This window comes from Fragaria vesca, linkage group LG7 (genome assembly GCF_000184155.1).
Source record: "Fragaria vesca subsp. vesca linkage group LG7, FraVesHawaii_1.0, whole genome shotgun sequence".
NCBI classification, from domain to species: domain Eukaryota; kingdom Viridiplantae; phylum Streptophyta; class Magnoliopsida; order Rosales; family Rosaceae; genus Fragaria; species Fragaria vesca.
The window spans coordinates 19,872,514-19,889,746 of record NC_020497.1 but is presented as its reverse complement, the minus strand read 5'-3'; the positions used below and the strand labels follow the sequence as shown (position 1 = coordinate 19,889,746).

The 17,233-nt window shown below is 40.0% G+C and overlaps 3 protein-coding genes across 3 annotated transcripts in view; all 3 read right to left on the bottom strand.

Annotated features, from left to right (window-relative positions):
- The window catches only part of LOC101310948 (putative disease resistance protein At3g14460-like), a 192,395-nt gene extending 183,440 nt beyond the window's left edge, over positions 1-8,955 (bottom strand). Inside the window, exons 1-10 of the mRNA XM_004309003.1 lie at positions 8,841-8,955; positions 8,618-8,714; positions 8,355-8,471; positions 8,022-8,240; positions 7,353-7,492; positions 6,715-6,779; positions 5,139-5,271; positions 4,844-4,998; positions 4,620-4,723; positions 135-4,406 (exon numbers count right to left, since the gene is read on the bottom strand). Of these exons, the coding sequence (XP_004309051.1) occupies positions 172-4,374 (4,203 nt within the window). The 5' untranslated portion in view covers positions 4,375-4,406; positions 4,620-4,723; positions 4,844-4,998; ... (5 more) ...; positions 8,618-8,714; positions 8,841-8,955 and the 3' untranslated portion in view covers positions 135-171. The remainder of the gene's footprint in view (positions 1-134; positions 4,407-4,619; positions 4,724-4,843; positions 4,999-5,138; positions 5,272-6,714; positions 6,780-7,352; positions 7,493-8,021; positions 8,241-8,354; positions 8,472-8,617; positions 8,715-8,840) is intronic.
- Positions 8,956-9,662: 707 nt separating this feature from the next.
- On the bottom strand, positions 9,663-12,270 carry LOC101303853 (BAG family molecular chaperone regulator 7-like). Its single transcript, XM_004307761.1, has 3 exons — positions 11,506-12,270; positions 11,019-11,309; positions 9,663-10,152 (listed from the first exon to the last, which is right to left on the bottom strand). Exons 1-3 carry the CDS (start codon positions 12,139-12,141, stop codon positions 9,925-9,927), a joined length of 1,155 nt encoding a protein of 384 aa, XP_004307809.1. The 5' UTR covers positions 12,142-12,270; the 3' UTR covers positions 9,663-9,924.
- Positions 12,271-14,768: 2,498 nt separating this feature from the next.
- On the bottom strand, positions 14,769-15,620 carry LOC101310656. The gene is made up of 2 exons (XM_004309002.1): positions 15,537-15,620; positions 14,769-15,426 (listed from the first exon to the last, which is right to left on the bottom strand). The coding sequence occupies exons 1-2, from the start codon at positions 15,618-15,620 to the stop codon at positions 15,073-15,075; spliced, it is 438 nt and encodes a 145-aa protein (XP_004309050.1). The 3' UTR covers positions 14,769-15,072.
- Between the last annotated feature and the right edge of the window lie 1,613 nt (positions 15,621-17,233).

The window sequence follows — 17,233 nt, the reverse complement described above, 5'->3', positions numbered from 1 at the left end:
ATGGAAGAAATAAAACGTTAGATGTGGAAAACAGAGGAAAGTTTGACAAGCTTCAACATGTTCCCTCGCTTTTCTACATGTATTTGATAACATTATCATCAGTGCGGATGTTGTCTCAAATTACAAGTGCGTACCTGGAAACCACTCCATCGAGAAGTGTGGCTTTTTCTCTTATATGTCTTCCCAATTAATTTCTACGCGAGGGATGTGTGCTATCTTGTGCCGGTATCGTCCTTTGTATCTCTGTTCAAGTAGAGGACAGTTGTAAATATCAAGTCGCACAAGTGAAAGAGGCAGGCCTTCCTCCACTGGAAGGGTTGTAAGCTTCAGACAGTTGAAGATCCAAATACTTTCAAGAGAGGTGAGGAATTGAAAGCCCTTGCTCAGTTTCTTTAGATTTGGGAAGTCTTCAATTCCCAAAAAAACAAGAGATCTGGGGAGCAGTATCTCCGTCTCCTTTGAATTCTCAGCAGCAGGTGGAAATGACACCAGACCTCCATCATCTTCACCGCTCAGATACAAACGTGTCAAAGAGGCGAGTCTCTGCAACCCTTGAAACTCCATCAGCGCCTTACAATTCTTGATCTTGTCAATTGACAGTGATGTTAGGTTGGTGGGGAAGGAAGTTGTAGTTGTCAAACCTTCAAAGTAATCAATTCTCAGATATACAAGATTACTGTGCATCATGTCTCTCGCCAACTGTGCCACCTCCAATTTATCGCAATTTAGGATATGTATCCCTCTTGGCCACACATTCATTCTCGGCAACGAAACAAGACTTTGACAACGCACAATAGTTAATAACTGAAGATTGGTGAGGTGGCACATTCCCTCGGGTAAGGATTTCAGGTTTGGGCAGTCCCAGATGATAATTTTTTCGAGTTGACAGCTGTCATCGAGGAACCTCTCAGTTATTAGCTCCAGCTGTCCACAATCCCGTGTCTCAAGCTGTTTAAGAGACCTGGGTAATTGATCTTTGCATAATAAGCACATCAAAGAGGGACATCTTCTTATCTCCAAATGCTCAAGACAAGAAGAAGAAGAACCGTTACCCACCTCCTCCTCTTTCTCTATTAATGACTTCAAATTCCCACAATTCATGATCTCTATTCTTTTTAGGCTGGGAGGAATCTGGTATTTTGCAAAGTGCGAAAGAGATTCGCAGTACCGAATTTCTATGACTTGGAGACAAGGTGGCAGACCAACATCTGGAAAAGAAACAAGACTTGAACATTTACTTATGTGCAGCTCTTTAAGTGATGTAAGGTGATGCAATCCTTTTGGTACCTTCACAAGGCTTCCACACTTGCTTAATTCCAGACGTTCAATCTTGCAATCCAGGATTTGCAATTGCACCAACTGCTCTGCTTCAATCCCTAGCTTTTCAACAAGGATCGAGTTGTCTTCGATATATAGACAACCAAGAGAAATCAAGTGTTGCAGTAATCTATCCTCATTTTGAAAGCAACGTGTAAGCTCCTCACAACCAGTGATCTTCAACTCTTTAACGTTTTTCAAGCTTTTCATGAACGTCTCTGTTTGGAATCTCAATTCTGATACATTTGAAAATGTCAAACTCTCTAGTAAGTCAAACTGAACTACACTTGTGTCGTACACCACCATCTTGCAATTTCTGATGTTTGATCCATGAAGCTGTTTATATTTGGATACTGAAACCACCAATTCCTCACATCCATCTATCTCAAGCTGTGCTAATGAATCGAGCTTCTCTGGTAAATCACCCTCCAATTTGGGGCAGCCCCTGATGGAAAGCTTTTTCAGGCAAGATAAAACTTCAACACCCTCACTTTGTTGGCAAGGATACCACTTCTTCCAATTTTTCAGATTATGTAACTCCAGGGTCTCTAAAACATGAAACGACAAGTTACCTTCTCCATAAAACTCGATACCAACACTCTCGACTGCATCCATTTCTTGTATACAAAGTTCTTTGAGACAAGGCAACTGTCCGAATGGTGGCAAGAATTGACAATGATTACAACGTTCTAACCTTACCCGCACCATTTTAGTGAATGAAGGATTCCCAATCCATGTTGAAAATTCCAATCCACCATAACCTTTGATGGTGAGCTTTTTGAGCTTGCTATGAGGTTGTAACATGTCAAGCACAATTGCTGCATCTACTGTTGAGACACTCGAAGAAGACCATTCAAGAAATAGGGCTTCAAGCCTTTCCTTGCTCTTTAAGTTGGCACTCCTGGCATCCTCGACACAAATCACGTTTTCTAGCCTTGAGATGTGCAATGTCCCTTGCAGATGCGATAATGACTCAATCTCTCTTACTCCTGATCCACTACCTTTGCCAATAACAAACTCAGGCAATGTTTGGAGGTTAGTCAATTGACCAAGCTGAGGAGGCATTTCTTCCAATGACCGTGTATCTGAATTGTTGAGATGACGCAAATTAACTAGGTTCCTCATGCTTGTGGGCAGTGCCTTCAACTCGTCACAACTTTTCAATAACAATGTCTGCAAGTTGTACAGAGTTGTTGTCGAGTCTGGCAAACTTCTTATCCGAGTGTGGGAGAGATCAAGATACCGTAGATGCTTCAATTCACCAATTGTATCTGGCAACTCGGTTATTCGGTATCCATTTAGAGAGAGCAGTCGTAAGTAATGGAGTTTGGTCAATAAATCAGAAGTAACCTTCCGAGCCAGATAATTATAATTCCAATATGAAAGTGAAAGTGGTAAGAACGTCCGCAAAGATGTAGCTTCAGAATAGACCTCAAACTTCTTAACTCCATCATACTCTCCAGGAATGTAAGACGAATGACGAACCTTGGGCAAACATCTATGTTGCAAGTAATAATTCTGCATATCCTCCAATCTAGAACATGAGCTTCCTGCAGCCCAACGTGCCAAATCAGTAACCAGGTCATGCATTATGTATTTCGACTCTGTTTTGCTTGATTTTTGAAATAATGACCTGGACACCAACTCTTGAAAATTGTCACGTCCCAAATCTTCCATTTGTTTGTTTCCTTCTGGTAGCTGCTGAATCAAATCCTCTGCCATCCAAAAAAGAACCAACTGCATCTCCTCAAATTCATAATCATTTGGAAGTATCGCGCAATAGGTGAAACACCGTTTCAAATTTGATGGGAGATAGTGATAGCTCAACTTCAATGCTGGGAGGATGCCCATCTGGTCTGATAGATTCCACATCTTGTGCTCTAGTACTTCTTCCCATTCATCTTTTTCTTTACAACGTAAAAGACCACCAAGAGTCTTTGCAGCTAACGGCAACCCATTGCATTTTTCTACAATTTTCTTCTTAAACAACTCAACATCTTGGGATATGTTGTTTAACAGTGCATGATGCTCAAAGATCTTCCAACAACCATCTCCTGACATCGACTCCAAGTTATGAGGTTTATTGTCTCCCATCATCTTTGCAACATTCGCATCACGCGTCGTCACAATGATCTTGCTTCCTACTGCTCCAACACGAAAAGCCGACTGCAATGTTGTCCATTGATCGTAGTTGCATGTATTCCAGACATCATCTAGAACAATCAAAAACTTCTTGCCTGCCAATTCCTCACTCAACTTTTTCAAAACTGAATTGAGCTCTTTAGATTCCTTCACATCGCCTGTTGTGACAGATTCAAGAACTGCAGTTGTCACCCTTAGAAGGTCGAAGTCATCGGACACAGACACCCATCCCTTTGGGCGAAATTGTTCAGTCGCATCATCCTTGAAGACATCTTTAGCAAGTGTTGTCTTTCCTAGTCCACCCGTACCAACAATGGAAACCACACAAAAGTTATGAAAATTGCTGGTACTATGTTCGCCTTTTAAGAGCACATCATTAAGAATGTTTTTCTTTGCTTCATCCCTTCCGATCACAGGTCCATCTGGTAGTTGAGATGTAGTACTGGGTGGCATTTCCCGCGGCTTTTTAGACTCTCCAAGTTTCTTATTCAGACCAAACTGCTTTTCTCGAGCAGTTATCTCCTCAAGTCGATCACTTATCTTCTGGATTTCTGAGTTCAAACTTAAATTGAATTTAGCTCTACAAAGTGAGTTGATCCATGAGTACTTGCTTTTTCTTCCATGTTGTCTTTCTATCCTTCGCTTCAGCACTTTAGTAGCAAATGTGTCTAATATGTCTTCAATATCGTAAGCCAAATCTCTGAGATCATCTAGCCACAGTTTCACTCCTCTTTGTGTTATTTGCTTCTCTTCCGCATCACTCAGCACCGCCTCAATTGCAGTCAACGTCGTAGTCCACTTCTCCCTCACCGTTTTGTTGACTCCCTTAAGACGTCTGAAGTACTGAAAGACCTCTCGCTGCGCTAACTTGTCGAGCAGCACCGGAAGCAATGCCCCAAGAACCGCCTCTTCCATAGCGTTTTTGTACGAGTACTTCAAAGTTCAAACTGTTGAAAGTGAACTAGTAGTTAAATAGGAGGCAATTTTAACATTTGGTTCATGCATTCACAAGAAATGAGAAATCATTGACGAAAGAAAAAACAACAAGATGAGAAATCGATGTATAGTGGAAAATTAATTTATAACATATGCATCTTATTGCTTTGATCTGTTTAATTTAATATGTTTCTCTTTGATATGCAGAATCAAAAATCACTTACATGAAAGCTAGTTCACTTTGATATGCACCAGCGAAGTCTTCCACTTCGATGGTAAGCAAGTCTCTGATTCCGCTTAAATCACAACCAGTCCAAATTGAAGCAAGCTAGTGTGCAACAATGAGGGGAACAAGTTTATCATCTCATATCAAGTCTGAATTAATTAATGATGCATACAGATAAAACTTGAAACTGGATGAGAAGTATTGGATTCAAAAAGCACTCACATGAACTCGTTTAGGGATCCAAATCCAAGAAGACGAACCTCTAAACGTACTCAGTGATCTCTTGATCCGCCAACTTCTCAAGCAGCACCGGGAGGAATGCACCAAGAACAGCCTCCCCCATCGTTTCTTTTTTGTACAATCGATGGTATTCAAAACTGCAGAAAGTGAAGCTGGTAGTTAATTAAGGTACAATTCTAGTTGATCCATGCATGCAAAAAATAATTTAAACAATGAAACGGGTGTTTAAATCTGATTTGTTTCCCTTAATTTGCAAGATCGGAAAACATGCACTTACATGAAAAGTTGATTATTTCTTCTGCGAGATCACAACTAAAACACTTGCAACGTTAATTCTTCCACAAGGTGAGCCAAGTCTCTTAGATCATGATCATGACAGACTTTCTTGTTGCAGATCGATCTGATTCCAGCTATACTGCACAAATTAGCAAGTGAAGCCAGTTTAATTAGTTCATAATGATAATCCAACATGAATAAAACTGATTAACAGAATGAAATTAGTAACGGATTCAAGAAGAGCTTACATGGATCAAAGGATATCTGAATCCAAAATCAAGAAGCCCTTTGTTCTTTAGATGAATAATGCATACAGTGCAGTGTGTATAGATCAAGTATGAATGGATAGAAGCTCCTCTAGCAAAAAGTCTAGATATGAAAGCCACTTGCACTTTCCTAAAAGGTTTCACCCTGCCGACACCGAAATTACCATTGTAACTGTTGACACTTACTGTATGTGCATCTAATGTTTTCATCTGTTAAACTGGGGATGGCTATGTTTAGTGAGACTAATATTGCTTAGGGTACCAAATGTTTGTGTTCTACTGTGACTGTTGATACTTGCTGTACATGCATCTAATGTTTTCATCTGTTTTTTTGTTCTACTGGATAGGGTAAAACTAGGTAACTTGTTTTAGAACAGTGGGTAAAACTGACGACGACTATGTTTTGTGAGACTAATTACGCTTATGGTACCAAATGTCCATTCCAAGCGAGGCTAGGCATACGGCTACTGTCGTTTTAGTGAAAAGATTACGCTCTGGCTTTCAAATAATCCACGATTGTTTTAGTGAAAAGTCATGATTTTGGATGGACCTTAATTACATAACTCACAGTGAGTGATTTTGGAAGACGCGTGTTTGGCAAACAAAACGTATTTGGACCACCGTTTTTTGGTGAATTTGAAAAACTATTGGATAGTCTTCTCAGAGATAGGCTCATGGGCAATATCATTCAAAACCATAAGCGTGAACAAATTTGGCATACAAATTCAAAGCTCTACAATACATGCAGGTTGAGCACAGGGCTCAAAACAAGCACAACATTGGAATGCCGCCGCCATGGAACTACTCAAGAGTCGATACAGTTTTACATATACACTTGTACCTAAATGAGAGCTGGAGATTGGTTCCATAATCAATCTAACACATGTAGTAGACAAACAAGGAGTTTCTCATACATATGAACCAAAAGAGAAAAGTTCGACAAATCAGAACGTTGTATATTATCTTTACAAGTTATGCCACAATCTGCTCTTGTCAGTCTTGTGTGAGAATGAGGTTTGAATTACAAACTCCAGAATACCAGACTCTACAACCACCCAAGGGACAATGTCATGTCAAATAGCAGTTGTTATGCCAGATCAAAACTATGCCTAAAAGTCTAAAACGTTCTGTGAACTTTTTAAGATTTGTAAAATTCAGATGGTATTACTCATTTACTTATATAATGACGGAAAAGAAGTTATATCTTAGTTAAATCTAACTTTATGGATTACTGAAAGAAAAGATGGTACATTGCATAAGCAGATTCCAGCTAGGTAAAATGTAAATAACCAGATGACAGAATCCACCAACCTGAGAGTGTGGGAAATGACTTTTGATCATTCTTCCAATATTCTGGGTGTGACTTAGATCAAGAGCTGCATCAACATGTAAGTGAATAATAAGATGCTGATAACTGTTTCATCTAAACAACCAGAGACCAATATAATATAATGAACCCACATTAAAGCTTTGCATATACCACTACAGTCTACAGATGCTTAAGCATCCCGCTAGATTACTCCAAAAAAGAAAATGAAAAAAAGAGAGTAAAACTTTGAATGACAACTCCCACATGTGGAGTAGCTATTTCAAACAAAGAAACGACACAGAAATAGCTAAAACCCATGTAAAAAAGAGCACCAAAGTTGTAGAAATGTTTTGGTAGAGAATCCATAGGAGAAGCTTTTAGTCTAGAGATTGGTTGCATAATCAATCTAACACATGTAGACAAACAAGGAGTTTCTCATACATATGTTGAAGATAGATAAGCCCTCACAGGAAAGGATCATTCACCATGGTAAAGTAAAACATCTGAACCAAAAGAGAAAAGTTCGACAAATCAAAACAAGTTATACTTGATAAAATAGCAAAGAAGCAACTTGTGTTCAACCCAAAGCTACAATTGAAATGAACAAAATATGAATCAAAAACAGTATCAGAGTTTTTACCTTCTCTTTCTGTTCTTCTACTTCTGAAATGAGTCCATCAATTTGTGCTCTCAAAGAAGACAACTGAGCTCCAAAGATGCAAGCTCTTTTAAAACAACATCCTTTTCCATAATAAGCTTCTCCTTTTCATTTTCATGTCCCTATCAGTCAGTAAAATCATATCACACAAAAATTAAAGAGCTGATGTGGAATCAGACAATAATAATCAACCCAGAAACTGGAGCAGTTTCCAAACAGAATTAGCCACATGAAGACTTCTAAATAACATTGGCAGACATCTTCCAAAATGCTAATCTTTTACTTCTTTCCTGGATGTTTCAATTACGGAGGGAGCATCTTAGTTAAACAACTCTCGTGCAGTTTATTTTTCCATAACAAAGTTATGTAAATTGGATTAGAAAGCAAAAGACTTAATGATATTCATAACTAAGTTTATTTTTAATTTTGTTTTATATATAAAGATGTCGAACATAGAAATTCTTTTAGGAATTACACTTTTAATAGTATGAGATCCAAAATTCGATAGGTGGTTTCAGCACGCCAGCCGAACGATCATAAGATCCACTATCTAACAATGAACATCATCAAACAAGTTGTTTCAAATAAAGTAAGCTCAATGAGATCCCATGGACGATATTTCTATTAAATCTCAGCAATAATAAAACTTACCTTGAGATCCTTTGAAGCTGACTGGAGTAGAGCTTTTGTCTCTTTGATCTTCTTTTCCAAATCTTTCAGCCTTCCCTCCCGACTGTTGGCATGCTCTTTGATTGATTTCTCAAGAAATGACACTTTATTCATACAATCTTCATGCAAAAGTTTCTTTTCTTTGGCTGCAGTATTAGCTTCTTGTAGCTCTAGCTCAATCCTCTTTACTAATTCACCAAGCTACATAGCAGAATAAAAAAATTAGGATTCATGTCATAAATGAACCAGTAAACACAGTCCGCAGCATAGTTCAGCAACTGAGTATGCTAAAAGAGAAAAGAAACGTGACAAAACCTTATGATGCTCATTTTGTTCAGCCCTGCCCTGAAATAATTTAAGGTCATATGATTTGAGTTCTAACTGTTGTTTAAGCTCCACGAACTTCTTGTGAAGAGGTTGAATCTCTCTTATCTGCAAATAGTAATACATTGATGAAATTACTATGGAAATGAAGTTCCCAATGACATGTAAAACAGCCACAATATGAATTGTCAATTGCCTAGTGTAATATGGAATTTCAGTATCTTATTGAGAGAAAATAAGATTTCATAGGCAACCTTAGCTTCAATCTCAGTCAACCTTTTCTGATGCTCAGAGAGTTTTAGCTCAGCTTCAGCCAGCTCATGAAGCTGCCTTAACAGATCACCCCCACCCCTGTCACAGGAAATGATTGCTTAAGAAGGAAAACTAGCTAGAAGTATATGTACTTTGAATTGATAAATGATAAGGACAACACAAGTACATGCAATCTGAACTGGAGGAAAAAGAATAGTGGCTTACTTGCGGCTTCCACCAGTCAAAAGACCACTGGGCTGAAAGATATCGCCTTCAAGAGTGACACTAGGGGTACGAACTTCCCTGTTGAAAGCAACCTAGGAAACATTCATAGAGAACCAGATTGGGTCATGCCACTTTCCAGTTTAGATTACAAATGTTTAAAAGGACAACACATCCTTCGGGTTCGAGTAAGCGGGGCTCCGGGTGCGGCGGTTTCGGGTGGCCCGGAGAGAATCGGCAGAGGATGAGAGAAGGGTTGGTGTGGTGGTTGGGGATAGTGAGGGTGAAGGGTGAGAGGAAGGAGGAGACGGTTTTGGGCATAGGTTTGGACTTCGGAGGATTTGGTGTTGTATGACATAAACTTATTATAAAGTGTTAGATACGTTAGTAATAACAAAATTAGTTGTTATTAGGGAGTCAGATTTAGGATAATCTTCTTAGCTTGACAATACATTAGGTATCGGTTTTATCTGATCAGATTCATCTAGTTCAACATTTGGTAATATGATCCTGTGAAACTGGAGATACGATAGTTGCCCATTTTCAATGCTAAAATTTGAACTCAATAGCATACAAGGTCCACTGCAAATAAAAGGTACGGAGGTCAAGAGTTCTATGCTCGGGCATGGGAGCACCTCCTCTCTCGAGATTTGACTTCCCACAATGATGATGAAGGTATGCGATGCATTAGTTCGGAATCAAGGACATAAAACCATCAAAACACAAGTCATAAGATACGTTCCAGAATCCAGAGTTCCGCGCCGGATGGGAAAGCCAACATCCAGCGATATAACTCTGATTGTGCAAAGAAATCCACAACATAGTAGAATTTGAAAACCAAGTGTGAACTAATATATAAATAAGGCAGCACTTCAAAGATACAAGTCTAAGCACACAATGAGTTGGAAATCAATTCCAAACCCAGAGTTGCTAGTGTAGAAGAAGATCATGCCAAGTCTTAAACAAACTTACACTCTCATAACAAGCAAGTCCTTCAAGTTCCTCAACTAGACTACAGCTTCTAGTAACAACTACAACATTGCAATCTCTGCAAAGAGAGGTATACAGTCACAGAAGCATGGAGTTCTCACAAACATGCCTCAAAGGTAGAACTGTTCTCTTCACGATCAAGCATTTGGACAACCTGTGCCACACCTTCAGCGATCTCCCTTTGAATGACACCATCTGGCATATCAAAGGTCCTCCTCCTCATGGACAATGATTTTCCAGCTGGTTGGGGATCAACCACTTCAAGCATTGCTTCCAGCTCATCCACCATCGACCTCTTTGCAGATCGCACCATTACATCAGCACCCTAATACAATGCGAAGTGTTGAAACCATTTAGTAACTTTTGATTGCTTTAATCATGAGGTCAACTGGGTGAAAACAAGAAATTTTACACGTCGGCCAATGAGACAGTAAGTTTCGTAACTTATGACGGCTTCCTAGAGTTTAGAACCAATTGAACTTCCTTCCTCAGAGTAAGAAGATAAAGAAATGGTTGATTAACATCTTTTTTCAAAAAAAATAGTCAACATGAGATTCATGGCAGGTTTTCCTGTAGGGAGTTTTTTGTATTAAAACCCATTAATGGTACACACCTTTGGACTCGATAACAGAAGTTGGATGAAACAAAGTTCAAAAACACACCACACCTACGGTTCAAATAAGATTCTTATAGCAGAAATAACAATGTTAAAAAATCACGGAAATCTCTCTGCATCCATTTCAACCAAGAATCAAATTTATGTTATTATAAGAGTTCGACTATATCTCACCACTTGGAGCCTATTTGTTTTATCACAGAATAGTTCCAAATCCTACTATAAAATGATCTATAGCAACAAAAATGTAGTTAGAAACTAGAATCCATCAAATTCTAATATCTGAAATGCTAAAATAGATTTTCTAGTTTTACTCCCAATCACCCTTTCCTACAAAAAAGATGAAACATTGTCCCCCTATCCTGCAATCACAAAGGTATTGAGGGCAGATTCCTAACAGTTGATTCAGTAAAGAGCTTAAGTGCAATCCTTTGGAATAAAAAAATTAACATGAGCATAAGAAGTGATTCAGCCATTATCCATTCAAATAATGAGAATCCCACGGTATATGGAACAAAAATCACTGCCATCAAAGTTCAGAAATATAAAACAAAGCAAAAGATCATGCGAGTTACCTCAATGGCATCCACAGTGAGGAGCAGGACAATGATCTTTTCAGTGAACCTTTGACGCTCTGCTGTATCATGCGCAACCCGGCGGCGGTAAGAGAAGTTATTGAACAATGCTCTCAGCTCCTTCAGCTTTGACTTGGCAACTGCCAGGTCTCTAAGAGCTCGAAGAGCCTGTGATCGGCGGATCAGATAAGCCCTGAAATTCCCTTGTATCATCATTGCTGCATCCTGAGGAGACAGTTCCTTGTTCTTCCCCTTAGCAATTTTACTCCCCCCAATTCTCTTAGCAAAAGCCTACATCCACCATCACACATATTTACAAAACCCTCATCAAACTAAAGCTTTTCAATACTACTCTACTTCAACATCGCTTCAAATTTTACAGTGAACAATTTACTAGCTTCAAAAATTAACAGTAACATTATCCAAACTTGACTAATTAACTTCAAGAACTAATTAATTCGGTGATTAAAGTTGAAGTAAGAACTACCTGTCTTAGAACCACAGCCCCATGATCAGCTGCAAGCTCTTCAATCTCAACCACACGAGTGTCACTCTCTCCCTTCTTCACCTTAAGATGCTTCTTCTTCTTATCCTTCTCCTTCTTCTCACAGTGATCCTCCGCATCGCCGCCGCTCTCCGCCGTCCACATGTACTTCCTGGAGATCTCTCCTTTCCCTTCAACCTCCGCAGTCCATTTGTACTTCCTCTCACTCTTCTTATGCTTCCCCTCCTTGATCTCCGTCGTCCACTTGTACTTCTTCTCCGGCGCCTTGATCTCCGCCGTGTACGTGTACTTCCGTTCGCCTCCGGCGGCGGCGGCCTTGATCTTCGCGAGGCGATCGAACCGCGACTCCAGCTCGGCGACTCGGTCGCTCAGGCTCTGCAAGTAGAGCTCGTTTCCGAGCTTCTCCACGCGCTGAATCAGCTTGTAGGACAAAAGCGACGGCGGTTTGACGACGGGGCTAGGGCAGAGCAGGTCCAAGGCGTATCCGAGCTCGGAATCGTCGTCCTCTTCGAAGAACGGAGGGAATTTCGGCGCGGCGAAAATGGAGGTCTCGCGGAGGAGAAACGCCGGCGGGCAGTAGTAAGGCTCGACGAGCTCGATTCTCCTCAGCCAGCTCATGGTTTCAACTCGGTGCGAACTCAGTGAGTCAAAACGGAACGAGTCGTTAGATTTGGGGGAATGTTGAGTGAGGTGGTGGTGATGTGATCTCTGGCGATGTTGAAAGCTGAGGTTAAAAGATGTGAAAAAGGAGGAAGACGACAGATTTAGGAGCGTAAAGGCCGGTGAAAAAGCTGATCAGAGGGGTAAAAGTGGCAATTCAGTATCTGGATTTGGGGTGTCTGCGTTCTGAGGATAAGGTTGTGGATTTCGCCGCGTAAATTAAGGGTGCGAAGGTACGGGTTTGCCCTCGCCGGGTTATGAATTTACAGGAGCAGAGTCTCAGTGGGTGACTAGGCGTATGGGGATCAGTGGAATTAATGGTGCCGACCACGTGCGTGTGCGTGATTTTCTGACTTTCTGACGGAGACCCCACGTGAGGCTTACTTCGCCTAGATATTAGCCCGTACAGGCCCACTACCCTAACGGCGGTGCCTCGATTCCGCCTAGCCCGTTTATTTCTCTTGGGCCTTAAAAGCTTTTATTCCCTTTTTATTTAGGTGGGACCCGCAGCCCACACGGGCCATTAACCTAGCGACAGCCTAGCGGTGACACCATTCCGCCTAGCCCGCTTATTTATATTGGGCCTTTCCTAATAAGGCGTGGGTCTGAGGCCCATGACACCCACTTTCCCAATTCTCTTTCCGTTTCACGTACCCAACTCTCAACCGTCACGTCGTCACGTACTAGTCTATAACTACGTAACCGCCAAGCCACGGTCATGAACTATCACAACCCTAACCTCTGTTTCAGAGAGAACACACATTAACGTCGACTTCAACGATGACGACGAAGAGGTCTTCAGTTTTGCCGACGAAGATCAATGAACTCGACCGCCAAATCACCAAGGCCTTCTCTGATCAACTCGATAACCTAAGTCTCCAACTCATCCATGCAGACATCGAGCAGCGCTTGACGTTCGTGAAGAATCTTCTGTCGGCGGAGATGGCGTCACATCCGACGAAGCAGAACTACTTGGAGCATATGTGCGAAAGAGTTCGAGAACTCGAGGCGGTGTATCGCGGCTCGGGGACTGGTTCCGGTACGACAGTCTCGACGATCGACCATGTCGATAATGTTGGAGATTGTGATGAGGATGATGATGACCATGGGTCGAAGTGTTCCGGTTGCAGCGAGTCTTGTATCCAGGACGGTGGTGATGTTTCAGATGATCTTGAGTCAACGCTTGGTCAAGATACAGGAGATTGTGTGGATTTGGTTGAGGAGAAGAAAGCAATGCTGGTGACGGTGTTTGATAATGTGTTGTTTGAGGAAAAGGTTGATGTTGATCGAGTTGAAGATGAGTTTCATGATCGGGTAGAATATGTACTGTTTGATGATACGACGTCCCACAATGGCGCTTCTGTTGAAGATGGGAATGAAGAGAAGGAGTTTAGGGTTGAGGATGGGAATGGAGAGAAGGAGATTAGGGCTGAAGTGGATATGATAGAGAGTGAAAAGCAGAGTAAAGGTTTAGGGTTTCGGAAGTTATGTTGGGCGGTGGTGATGAGTGGGTTTCTGATTGGAATGGCTTTGCTGACGATGGATAGTCTTGAGTACGATGGCTACGAGGGACATGGACAGTTTCTTACTCCTACTTAGAATTACCATAGTTAGAGAGGTATTGTATTATAATTTTACGTTTTGGATCTTGGTAATGAATTTTGTATTATTGAATCTTGTTTGTTTTGTTATGGAATATGTTAATTTGGTATCCTTTATTATGGAATATGTTAGTATATGAAATTTCTTTTAGGGTTTAACCAAGAGATTGTAGCATATATAACAAGAAAATACCCATTTCCGTTTATTTCTAGTTTATATCAACGATGAAGAAAGTAGCTAGACTCGCCCGTTGTTTTGTAGGTAGTATACACCGTTCGAAAACCGTATTCATATAATTGCTCTTCCAACATATATCATCACCATGCAACTAGATCAAGTTCTTTTGTTGTGAATGGGAGGTGTCTGATGTGGTGGCTTATAATCTTCAAGCACCATACCACCATCATCATCATCTTCTACTTTGTAAGCTGTCTGTCGACTATCTTTAGCATATAGCCCTCTCCTTCTTGATTCCTACATACAACGTTTACAAACACAGAACGTGATGAGAACATATTACCAATCCTGTTTTTGGAATCAAATTAGTTCAAAGCGTGGTGATGCAGTGGTTTATATCCAATCCCGATCCTTCCATATCTTTTCTTGTTATATTTTGTGTTTTAATTTGGTGAAAAAGATTTTTGTTATGATTTTCCCCGTGGGTTTCATGCTCATACTGTGCGACTCCATTTGAGACATGACCAATCTATGGCATGCATTATTGCGTTAATGAATTGCAACACATACCCATCAAATATTATTTTGCATAGAGACAATCCATATGCCTTCGCTTGTCACCGTCGAGCAGGGACATAATGAAAGAGATAGTTTTGGAGTTGCATTAGCTCTAACCAAATGTTAGGTTCCGGGATGATTAACTAGCTAGGCCTTTTGTATTTGAATATATGAATAGTTAGTTACCTCATTGGTAGTAGTTGTTGCTTTATCTTTATGCAAACCCAAGTAAGCAGAAGAAGAAGACCTAGAAGACTCAAAAATCTCACTCCCTGCGTATTCCATTATCCCTATCAATCAATAACAACAACAGACATGTATAAGAAGATCATAGTTATTAATTTGTAGTCCGTTTACAAAACTGGGAACAATTATGTTCAATTCGACAACTAGCAAATAACTGAGTGCTGATCAGAGATGGATCAGATAAACTTCCTAGGCTCTTTTCTGCAAATACTTTTATATGAAAGCTAGTTTGACATGTTATATACTCGTATATATATAATTTAGAGAAGGAACCAAGTAATGATCCACGGATAAGTGAGCTAGAGTTCAGTTGTGGGAGGGAGGACGCGTTCTTGGTCTTGAATAGTCGGAGTAAATCCCAGGATTACTACTAGTTTTGTCACCATGGTTGATGTTCTTGTCGCGATTTTTATTCTGTTGCGGTACAGACATAGAAGCTCTAACATGAGGCTTAACATCTGGAACAACATCTGCTTTTGTAGTAGTACTAGTTCTTGAGTAATCCTTCATACCTTTAGTAGTAGTAGGACTACTGAAAACTGTTCCACCATCATTACCCTTCTGCTCAGCAGCTAGATCATCATCCTGCTCAACTAGTACTGACCCTTTAGTACTCGAATCCATTCCAAGCCTCAACTTCTCCACAACTAGAAACTGACCCTGAATATATTCATTACATATGCGCATAAGCTTCTGAGTTCTGAACATCAATGTTTAATAGCTCAAAGGAAATAGAGGAGAGAACTTGAAATAATTAGGATAGAACGAACCTTGTCTGGATGAGGGAACACTGCGCTAAAACCCTTATTGCTGCGGCCAAGTCCAATATAGCGAGCCTCAGAATTTGCATGCATGGAAGCAAAAAACAGAATGATGAAGAAAAGAGAAGACATGATGGACATGATGGATTGGAAGGTACTCGATCTAGGGGTTGAATTAGAAAGCACAATATCTTTGGAGTTATTTGAACTACTTGTTGTTCTGTAACTACTGCAAATAAGTTCAAACTGAGAATTGATAGATGGAGAGCTATGGTGATCCCAAGCACATGCAGAAACAGTGAGTTTGATGAGACTGGTGGAAGGAGAAAGGAGAACGAAGGTTTTGTTTGGTTGGCTTTCGTCGTCGATCACCTGTCTACCACAAAGAGCTTTAACCAGGGCCCCCTAAGTCCAGGTTATAAATTTCCCACGCAAAACACAATAGACAGTTTAAGCTTCAAGGGAATTGAAGTATATATATATATGTTCGAGGACTCCAGACATGAATGAGAAAATTATGCTACAACTTCATTTTTTTTACCTCCTATTCATAAAAGAATTGAGATTAAACAAATCAAGACTTATGTATGCTTTCCTTTAGTTGCGGAAGATGATGAGCGTCTCCAATTCCAACTTCTTTGAACTAACAGTAGTACACTGGCTACTACGGCATTGTACTTTGTGCCTAAAAAGTTTTATTAGAATCGAGTGTGCCTAAAAAGTTGGAGAAAAATATAGGTTTTGCTGAACCGAGGCTTGATTAGTCAATCACATCCCATGTGTTTGTCAGTTAATCAAACATTTCCACTGTGCTCGTCAATTCATCTTTCAAACATTGTCTGTATTTCGTTCGATTATGAATTTTGTTGCTTTTATGAAATATCAAAACACAGTGTCTGAAATTATAAACTCGATCTAATAATTCAAACAGTGTCTATATTTCGTTCGATTATAAACTTTATTGTTTTTGTGAAATATCAAAACGGTGTCCGAAATTTTAAACCCGACCTGATAGGGTTTTGCTATATGAAACCACTTATGAGGTTAATACCGTCAACTTTTTAAAGGCAAATCGGTCCCTTCACCAAGTTATCCTTTTCTCCAAGCTTATTCCTATATACGTACAACTCCATTCTAATTAAGGCATTGCTTGCTTTACCATCAAGTAAATGTTTTCATTAGGGCCCCAAATCCCAATTAGCCAGCATGCGGAACACTTCTTTTAGACACTAATGAACATATGCTAATCTCGAAGTAGTTAAAATGAACATGCAACACAATCAACTTGTTACACTCCAAAAGCTTTATATATACAAGTAAAATATGCCAAGATGTTGGAACTACATGGATGTAAATTCAAATTTCGAGGGGAATGTGGTCAAGTCCAGAGCAAGTAACAAACTACTAATTACGTGATCGAGTACTTGATCAAGAAAGAGGGACAAGATGTATGTAATTGTGCCCTATAAAGGGCTAAAGTGAAATGCACAAAAGATAATACACATGTAGGATTACGAAGTTAGAGAGAAAGCTTGTACCTATCTGTTTGTATCGAAAACCTTCATCAAATTTTCCGTCGGATTTTCATGCTTGTCGATCCGTGTCTCTTGCACCACCTGGTTTCTACTCACTACACTTAACCTGAGAAAAATTTACATATTACACTTCACTACAAAGAACTAGTATATAAATTGTGAGCAAAATGA

Excerpts from the sequence above, each read along its gene's own strand:
- LOC101303853 (XM_004307761.1), bottom strand. The coding sequence starts at position 12,141 with ATGAGCTGGCTGAGGAGAATCGAGCTCGTCGAGCCTTACTACTGCCCG. Across the intron at positions 11,310-11,505 it reads GGGCTGTGGTTCTAAGACAG|GCTTTTGCTAAGAGAATTGG; the intron begins GTAGTTCTTACT and ends TGGTGGATGTAG. Across the intron at positions 10,153-11,018 it reads TCACTGTGGATGCCATTGAG|GGTGCTGATGTAATGGTGCG; the intron begins GTAACTCGCATG and ends GCATTGTATTAG.
- LOC101310656 (XM_004309002.1), bottom strand. The coding sequence starts at position 15,620 with ATGCATGCAAATTCTGAGGCTCGCTATATTGGACTTGGCCGCAGCAAT. Across the intron at positions 15,427-15,536 it reads TGTTCCCTCATCCAGACAAG|GGTCAGTTTCTAGTTGTGGA; the intron begins GTTCGTTCTATC and ends GAATATATTCAG.